The sequence below is a fragment of the Pinus tabuliformis genome, chromosome 9 (genome assembly GCF_031772625.1).
Source record: "Pinus tabuliformis cultivar Carrire ecotype Pingquan chromosome 9, CPIR1, whole genome shotgun sequence".
NCBI lineage: Eukaryota > Viridiplantae > Streptophyta > Pinopsida > Pinales > Pinaceae > Pinus > Pinus tabuliformis.
The window spans coordinates 1,729,491,585-1,729,501,982 of NC_142307.1; the positions used below are offsets into that span (position 1 = coordinate 1,729,491,585).

The 10,398-nt window shown below is 37.5% G+C and overlaps 1 protein-coding gene across 3 annotated transcripts in view; it reads left to right on the forward strand.

Annotated features, from left to right (window-relative positions):
- Positions 1–8,691, forward strand: part of LOC149155623 (uncharacterized) — a 328,425-nt gene extending 319,734 nt beyond the window's left edge. For 2 of the 3 annotated variants that reach the window (XM_089445820.1, XM_089445822.1), the window contains 3 exons: positions 7,620–7,762; positions 7,852–8,027; positions 8,112–8,691. In XM_089445820.1, coding sequence (XP_089301946.1) covers positions 7,620–7,762; positions 7,852–7,992 — 284 coding nt within the window. In that variant the 3' untranslated portion in view covers positions 7,993–8,027; positions 8,112–8,691. The remainder of the gene's footprint in view (positions 1–7,619; positions 7,763–7,851; positions 8,028–8,111) is intronic. The other variant, XM_089445821.1, reaches the window with a different exon arrangement.
- Positions 8,692–10,398: the final 1,707 nt, after the last annotated feature.

The window sequence follows — 10,398 nt, forward strand, 5'->3', positions numbered from 1 at the left end:
AGACAATTTATCGATCCCAATAAATGGAATATCGTTGGGATATCCTGAAATGTTAGAAAAATCACAAGGGGCATACATATCCATGATGTTGTGCCTAACTTGATCTTTAAAAAGCAAATGAATATCAGAGAGAGCTTCTTGTCCAAGGTTTACAAGAAGTGTACGAGAAGCGAGTTTGTGTAATCGTACCCTGAGGACCTTTTCAGGATCAGGAGTAGGATTGCACAGATTGCTTGGATGTCTTCTAGTGTACACTCTCGAAGATAATATATGAAGTGGAGTCGCCACCTGAACAAGAAGTAAAACACGAAAAAGCTTGAGATGAAAGAACCAAGGACAGAAAAACTCTATCCCCGGCAACGGCGCCAAAAAATGTTGTCGCACAGATTGTCACGACAACGCTCAGACCAGGCACTGTCACTCTGATCCCCGATCTCTCCATTTAAGCCTGTCTCCCACGGCTAAGGGGGGTAGACCCTATGAGGTGATGAAGACCAATTGTCGACCAGTTGGGTTGGGAGACACAAAGAAACAAGGACTAAATTGACTTTGTTAAGTTAAAAGACCAGTGCCTTGTGGGTTTGATGTTTAGACAGTTATTTACTAGATGTTGCAAAGATGTAAACCATGTACAACAATCATTTACCATCAAACAACTTGAACGATGCAAGATATCCAGCAATTATCTTCGAAAGATGAATGCTTTAAACAACCACGCAATTATGAACATTAACCAGATATCATATTCATGCAGCTAATCTTCAAAATGATCATTCATGTGCAGACTCGCATAAAATGATAAACATTCACTCCACATCACAAATTTTAGCCTTAGCAGAAAAGATAAAATGTGATAAAATCCCCGAGCCAAGACTGAATCTGGGAAAATACTTCCGAAATATTTTTTACGTTTTTCAAAATAAAACAAGACTATAAAGTCTAAATAAAAAGGTTTTTTTTAGATTTTTTATATATTTTTTTATGATTAATAGAAATAAAACTTAAACTAAAGTATAAAATTAAAATCTAAAACTTTAAATTAAACTAAAATCTAGTCTAAATTTAAACTAAAAAATTAAAAAAAGAGAACTTTTTATGAACCTTTTTTATATTTTATTCCTTTTTTTTTTTATGACATAAAACAAACGAAACATAAAACGCATATGATTCTAATTATAAAACAATTAAATATAAATTAAAAATTAAAACCCTACCTAAATCTAAAACGTAAGTCTAACAGTTAAACAAATACTAGACTAAATGAAATCTACATTCGAATGAACATATGAAATCAAAAAAATTGAAAACTGTAACACTACCTATGCATACGCTTTTCAACCTCACGCTATTTTTACAATCGAAACACCAAGATTTCAGACACATTGTAAAAGAGGATGTGATCTGAACTTTAACACAAACATATGTATCGAAACCCAAACGACTTTACCTGACGCCCACCAGAAAACCCCTGATTCTTACCTCGTTGGAAAACTTCAATGATTTTTTATGCTGATCAGATGCGGGCTCACGGATTTTTGGTGCAGGTCGAGAGGCGGGAGGAAGGCGATCACCATACACTTGCTGCGTAATATAGCTTACCTGTATCACAACTTAAAATGCAAATATACCTCAATGCGTTCACCTGAACCGTTATAAAAAATTTCGAACTGAAGAATGTGCTCGGAAATCCAGAATGGAATGACTGGATGCAAAGACCCTAGCCGCAAACACTGGCCTGCGTATACAATTCTTGCTTACTCCTCAGGCAATGATAAAAAATTGACGGCAGCGAATTCCTTTCTTGCAGATGAGCAGCGAACACAGAAATAGCGTGGGGAATATGCAGGAAAAATCAAATTTTTTGTGAGCGTTATGATTTTGCTGTCTTGCTATGCATAAGGACAGAGGTGGATGCACAGAATGATGATCTGGACAGAGGTTTCTGAGCGAGTTTGATTGCGGACAGACTGCAAAGAATGGAAACTGTTGAAGGACGGCTGAGCAGGTAGGGAAATGATGCGTAGAGGGTGAGGAAATGAGTAAGTAGCAGAGACGGCAGCTGCGTATGATGAGCAGAAACAATGGACGCAGGAAAATGCCAGCATAATCTCGAGAATCTCTTCCTGCAAATGAGAATAAAACTTGAGCAGTAAAACAGTTTTGATGAACCCTTAGAAACCCTGCAAACTGAAATCAAAATTCATCCAAAAATGATATGTGCATAAAACAAAAATAAAACCCTAGATCAGCTAAACAGCATTTACAGCTAAAATTCAGTGTCGATCCAGTCACTCTGGTTGTTCGGTTTAATGCTATCTTATGCAAATTATTTAGAGTTTTTCAGCTATTTATTTAGGAGATTATCCATTTGGATATGCTATCTTCTTACACTATTTTCCCTTATAAAAGGCTGATTTGCAAAGGACTATTCCACACTTAAAGATTTTTTTCACACTTGTTTGACCACTAAATTGCCGGTCAAACAGTCTTTATCATGATGTTTTTTGAGTCCTTTATTGCAGATTTACAGGTTAGGACAGCAGGTACAAAGACTAGGGAAACTCCCATGAGGATGGCATGTACCAACCCATGTACCAACCCAAATGGAGAGGAAGATGTTGCTGTTGACACTTGGGCAGATTTTCCTATATGTTCGCTGATTTATACTGCTCATTTTGAAAGTTTATATCAGTTCACAGGTTGTAAAAGTTAGTGCTAACAGGACCTCACAATGATCAATCCTTGTCCACGGTGCATTTCAAATTCAAAACACTTGAAGGTTTTCCATTCTATACATACATTCATCAAATATGCATGCTATTTTTACAACTAAATGAATAAATATGGTGCCAACGATAAATGACGTATGAACCATCACCATGCTAATAGCCATAAATAAGCAGATGCACAATAGACGAAAATCATTTGGGTATATGAACAGTTTGTGGAATATCATCCGCTGTTACCCCAGAGGGTTAGCTCAATCGGTCGAGTCCTGGTCATTAAATCACCTTGCTATTGAGAGGTCACAGATTCAAGTCTCACGACACCCTCAGGGTCATCCTCCATGGTTGGGCTGGCAGGAAGTGATCCCTTCAAGTGGATGGTACAAATATTCCATGGATGTTATGGCCACCAATCTTTGGTTCGTGAGCCACATAGATATAACAAAAAAACAAAAGAAAATCACTGTTGCAATTTAAATTTATCATGTTCATAATGGTTTTACACAAATCATTAATAGAGAAAAATACAATGACATTGAAAGTATGTGAATCATGTGTAATATATGTAATAATGTTGGGCATGTGACAAAAGGTAAAACACTTGAATAGGAAACAAGAATGGACACTGGGAAATTCAAGGGAAAGTACAGGAAATGAAATTAAAATCTATCCATTTACTTCGCTCACTTTTAGGTTATGTTTGAAATAGTCTCAAATTAATATCTTATAACATTTTTAAATTGATTTGTTAATATGAAATTGTCATGGCGCTGAAGCAGTGGATTAGACCAGTGTTGCACGAATTGCCCCACCCCCCCGGATCTAAACTAGGATCCCCGTCCCATACGGATTCATGGGGGATCCACTGTCCGATCCTTGGTTCAAAAATCTAGAACCGCAGATTGGGTCGGAAATAACGGTTCCTAGAATTTCAGAACCGTGTTGGCTTGATCCGCGGTTTCGGATTTTCAAATTGTGGATCAAGCATCGAATCTACAATGGATTGGGCACAAATCCAATGCCAGACGGGCAATTCCGCGTGGCTGACCCAAGAAAACAATTTTTATTTTTTATGTATCTCTCATATAACTTGATTTGGGGGTGGGCTTAGGTTGAGTTAGGGAAATGATAGATGGGGATAAAGCTCATTCCCCCTCTCATTTTTTCTCTCTTGTATTTTTGGAGAGCTTGGAGAAGAGAGGAGAAAGAGAGGGGAAGAGAGGTTGGAGAAGAGAGCTTGGAAGAGTAAAGGAGGAGGAGCTTGGAGGAGTAATGAATGGCTTCCATCTACAAGAGCTAAAGAGGTAAGTGCAAACCCCAAACTCCCTCATTTTTCTGTCATTGTTGTTTATATTTTTTCTCCTCCCTCTCCTACTCTTTCCCATTCTTTCTTCTTGCTCATTTCATTGCAAGTTGTCCATCTATATTCATATTCCAAAATGGTGTTATTTTGGCTTCTATCTATCATTCCACTTTTGGTTTTCATGATAGCAAGGGGGAGTAGGAATAGAAGGGAAGAAGAACAAGAGGATAGTGGTCCCCATATGAGTGACCCAATGTATGATGAGGAGGAAGGGTTTGAAGAGGAAGGGGATAAAAAGAACACCGAAATGCTAGAGGGGAAAGTTGCATTGACACCCTTGTGGAATTATGTGACCAAACTTGAAGGGGGAAAAGGTGGTGGAAGCTACAAGTTTTTGTGCCCTTATGGTGTCAAGGAGGAAAACCATATAGTGGTTCATATACCCATGTGAGGAGGCACCTTGTGGGTTTTTGACAATGATGACAAATAGGGTTCCATGGGGATAGCATTTTGCCCAAAGCTTTCAGATAAAGAAGAAAATACATCCAAATAGAGGAGGTTGCACAACAACAAAAACAAGAAACAAGAAACTCATTTCGAATCAAGTGCAACCTCTAGATTTGGTAGCTCATCTCCTCATGGTATTTCTGCAACCTATGGAAGTAGAACAATAGGGTATTTCCTTAATGTCGCTGGGAGGGATGATGTGGATGGAAAGATAGTCTGGTTTTTTTGTGCTTGTGGTGTACCATTCAATGTGCTTCGCTCTCCCTATTGGCATGATATGGTTAAGGCCATCAATGAAGCCCCAACTATGAGAAAGCTAGAACAATGTTATTAGAAAGAGAAAAAGGAAAGGTTCAAAAGGCTTTGACACATTTTACAAATGAGTGGGTGGATTGTGGGGTTTCCACTGTATCAGATGGGTGGACAAATGTTAGAAACCAACATTTGATGAATGGTCTTGGTGCTTCTGCTAGTGGTGTAGTATTTATTTCATGTCATGACTCCTCCTTTGTCAGTGCAAATGCCCAAAACATTGCAAAGCTCCTATTGCAATCAATCAAAGATGTTGGTCGTAATAATGTGGTTCAAGTGATCACTGATAATGCAACATATTGTGGATGGATTAATGAGTGGGTGGATGCACACATTGAACCTTTTGATGCATGATACTGTGAAGCATAAAGAATGTGGATGGATTAATGAGCTTTACAAGAGAGGGAAGCAACTCATTAAATTTATCATAGGGCATACAAGGGTAAACTACTTTTATGGCACTTACTCCAAGTTGCAATTGCTTAAACTTGCGAAAACAAGATTTGGAACTTATTACCTCACCTTTAGGCAGCTAGTGAAGGTGAGACAAGCTTTAGCTAATATAACATTGATAGAGATGGTGCTAATGTAGCCAAGGACACTATTCTTGACAGTTACTTTTGGTCACAAATTAAATATGTTTTGCAATTCACCAAACCAATTTATTACATGATCAAGTTTGCAAATTCAGATTGACCAACAATTGGGGAGGTGTATGAGAAAATGGATAGCATGTTGGGGCAGATTAAAGACACTATTGAGCCTAGAGATATCACATTGTATAATTATTTTCATGCAGAGGTGGAAAAACAACGAGATATTTTAAACGTTCCATTGCATGCCTTAGCTTATATTTTGACACCTAAATACTATCATCCATCATGGCTTTCAACACCAACACCTACGGGCGGGAGCAGGAAAAAACCACACCTAGATCTAGAGGTTCTATCTGGTTATATGAAAGCATTGGATAAATTAATCCCTGATGAGGAGGAGGTTGCCATGGTACGGAAACATTTGAGCAACTATACGTTTAGCACTGGTCCATTTGGGAGCATGCATGCAATTAGAGATAGAGAGAATTTTTCTTCTCTTGAGTGGTAGAACATGCATGGAGATGCTACTCCACTTCTACAAACTTTGGCATTGTGGGTGTTATCACAAGTTGTAAACACTTCTTCTGTAGAGAGTTGTTGGAGCTCTTATTCTTTCATCCACAGTGTTAAAAGGAACAAGTTAAGGTTAAACCAAGCAGAGAGCTTGGTTTATGTTCACTACAACTTGTGATTGTTGTCCCATTATTGTGATGATGCAAAGACTAATAAAGTACTTAAGGTTTGGAATAGAAATCCAGAGGAGCCTGATTTGGAGGATAGAGTATTGCGACTAGAGCTATTGGAGGATGCTCTTATCCAAGATGATGATGATCGAGTTGAGATGCCACTCCCATCCGGTCCCTTGGTTCCCAGGTTCCATGCTTCAACACCAACAGCAGGGGCTTCTTCATCAGTTCCTTAGTCACTGCCACAACTTCCAGAGCCACCATCTTCTTCATTGCCACCATGTGGAGGCTCACGTCTTGTTCGTAGTGGAAGGAGGAGAGATTAGTAGATATATTCACTTGTAGACTCTTGTTGTGAATTTGAACTTTTAGTTTTTTGTCTTACTCTTCCTAGTTCAGTGTGTACTTGAGTCTTGGTGGTGGGCAAGTGCCCTATTTTGTAAACGTTATTATTTGAATTTTGGACATGACCCATGCTGACAGTTGCTCACTTGCTAGATAAGTTACTTGATGTTTGATGATTTTATCTTCTAAATGTTTTATGTTTTATGATATGCTTAAAAATTTGATGTTTGTAATTGCTAGAATCTAGATGGTTGATGCTCGAATAATAAATCATTGATGTAACATGGAATCATGGATGCTATATATATCTTGATTTATGTAAAAATATGCTTTTTTCATGTCTTCTACAACTAATTTGGTATTTGGGATGTCTTTTTTTAATATATATATATATATATTGCTTCCTAGATTTTTGGGAAATGATGCTTCCGCGTCCCCACTTCCAAAAAATGCCCCCGCTTTGTGCAACATTGGATTAGGCCCAAAAATATCAAAAGATTGGCATGGAAACGGCAAGAAATGTCTCTTTTTCTACTCAGGAGACATTTCACTGGAATTGCTAGAGTGGGTGGACTTTATAGAATGGCTATGATTGATCAGTTGGAAACCCATCTGATGTGACATTTCAAATCTGGCTGATTTCATTTTTTAAGGACATTAGAATTGTTGGAAGAAACATCATAGTGTCTTGAAAATAAGAAATGAATTGCATGGGTTATAATAGCTTTCTGGGCTCAACTTGTTGGGATGTTTGAAGCACAAAATAGGCTGTTTTTGTGACCTTGAATGTGTGACAAGGATCGCAAACTGTTATGATTTTAAGGATAACAGAATTGGTTATAAGTGCCTGCAACATTATCTATGTGTAGAGTTCTTTCCTTGTGCTGAAATACTGTTGCATTTCCATTGGTTAGTGTAATCCTAGAATATGCTACAAGAAACCAGAACAAGCTTTATATTACCATAGCTATTGAAGCATTTTATTACTCTAATTTTAGGATAGAGTTGTTGGCAGATCTTGAACATTTACTGGTACAACACCATCCCAGAATATGTATTTTTAGTTAACCTTATTTTTATTGTGGGAAGTTTATGATTATTCCTAGCTATGGCAGTCATGAATTTCTATTTCTGACTGTTGTAGACATTTGGACAGATGATGAAGACCCATCAAGCCTTTCTGGGAAAATTATAGAGTGTTCCTGGAATGTAGAGGAAGGCACATGGCAGTATATGCGTGTCAGGCCAGATAAGCCTACTCCAAATGGATGGAATACATATTTAAAGGTTCATCTTTAAAGGCAGATCATTCTCAACATTCCATCCAATTCCATTAGTTAAATGCTTCATGCTTAAATTAAATACTGGTTTTGCAGGTGATGAGAAGCATAGAAGACAACATCAATCAAGATATTATATTAGAGGAGATTGCAGATATTATACGTCTGCCAATGTATGCTGATCGAATAAAACAAGAAACGGCACGCATAAAGCATGATTTACAACGCAGGAGATGATTGTGGGTCACACCAAAACTCTGGTCACTGACTAGGTAAATCTATATTGAATTTATAATAGGTGATCATTTCTTGTTTTAAATGATTTAATTACTCACCAATCTGGAGACTATTTTCAGGTATCGGAAGTCTGGACCTAAATGCTCGAAAACTTCACAACATCTTTCGTTTGGCATCTATCGTATATAGAATGTTAGTGCCAATGTGCTTGCTTAAGTTATTCGGATATTTTGAAATGGAGGGCTGTGCTAGTTTTTAAGGAATCAACGTATTTCCCCTTTTCCTGCTCTTTGTAGACATCGGTTTTTCTCCCAGATCAACAACACCTTTTGTTTGGCTGTTCATAAATTGGTTGTAACTTAAGCAGCTGCTTGAAAAGCATCATATTGTAGATTCTTCACCAGTTGGTGGCTCATGTAAGAAGAAAATAGGATAGGATCATATCATATATTCATGGCCATTTTTTGGCCAGTGTAAGAGCTTTGAAGAAAATGGGATTCGATTTGTCCTGAAATCCAATCACGTCTTCAAATTGTCATTGTCATCTCAAATTAGAGCCCATCGGACTATGTCACAATCAGTCCAATGTAGATGAACTTGGGTGATTATATGGGGAATGTATGACTACCCTTGAAATGGAGACTATGTTGGGATTATTCATGGACAAATATTATATACATGAGCTACTTTGCCTTGTCAGCTGTGATGCCATTTGTCTTCAAAGTGGGGGATGTTTAACAGGTTCTTCATTTGAAGTGTGGTTGAATGATTTTAGTAGGATTCTAGTACGAATGGAATCATAGTGTAAACATTGAATCAACTACAATGCTGTATTTTCTTAAACAAAGAAATTGTAGGGAAACATAATTGGACTGACCAGAATATTGCCCTTGGGATGGGAGACCATTCGAGTCCACACATTATTGCTATTGTGCAAGTTTCGTATAGATTGTCTTTACACGTGAAAAAGAGGTCACTCATGGATTGCCTTCTATTCATTCTATATCAGTTTTTAATGCCTTGCCATTATATTGTGTTGTTGATATAACTGCAAGAAGAGCATTTCCATAACACGTTGTTGGATGGTATTGGGTAGACTGAAGCAGTGTTGTGCTAGTGAATGGTCATCTGGTGAGATCTATTGAATATTATTCTAAAACTTGTCACAATTTTGTAGGTATTAGATTGTCACTTATCTAAGATACACAGTTCTAAGCTAGGGGATGTGGTCTGGTATGATTTGTATGGTTCTGTGATCTAAGGTGGTATGTGTTTATCAGCAATTGGCCTATTTAGCCGTTTGGACTCTCTCTATGTTAATAAAATTGTTGACTTCAAAGGAAATTTTGCTGTGGTTATCATCTCTATTCAACTATGTCTTTATGTATGTATGTAGACTACCGACTGCCATGATTCCTGTGGAAATGTAGTAACATACCAACGTTGTTTCTGGGGTGTTTTTGTTTTTGGTGGTGTTTATGGTTGCTCAATGTATTCAAGTTACAGCTTTTTTTTTCTTTTCAAAACTACATATATATGCCCAAAAATGATTTACAATAAGTCAAATTAGTGGCATAGTATATATAATGGAACTCAAAACAATAAGGAAAAAATAAAATCAGAATAATCTATTGTCTTTAAAGATTTGACATCTTTTGTCCGTGATGAATCTTTGCCCAATCACTGTAGAAGTACCTTATCCCAGTATCTTGTACCAAACATGAACAAAGATTGACTCGTAATAAAAAACAGACCTGCAATGGATTTTCTAGAGGGTATATAGAGTAAATATGCTTGGGAATTGCTACATCCCAGTGAAAGAAAATTGAACCAAAATAAGTGCAATTCTCAAAGAAGAATGCTTAACCATGAATCCATCCCTAGAGAAGCAGAAGGGATACTTCACCATCACAGAAGGTTGGAAAGCCAATGAATTCTATCCTAAGGCAGCCCTGAACACTTTTCGTAGACATACATCAGAGCCGCCTTTGTGAATTTCAAACCCATGTCTCAAAACATTGCCAAACACATTGAGACCATAAAAATATCATTTTTTGCTAATTTAGACTTGGTAGGGATCCCCTAGATTTTAGGAAGCTGAATAAACTAAACCTTCTGAGGTTGATCAATCCACTTGTCCGTCAATATGGCCATTGAGAACAACTATCACATGTTGTTGATGCAAATAAGAATGTACCCTTGGGGAATCATATTGTTGTATAGGGTGACCTAAGCTCCATCCACAATTCCTCAAAAATGGTCTTGGGATTGTAATCTTCATTTCGAAGATCCTCCTTAGCGATTGAGCTAAGGTTGATCAATCCACTTGTCCGTCAATATGGCCATTGAGAACAACTATCACATGTTGTTGATGCAAATAAGGATGTATCCTTGGGGAATCATATT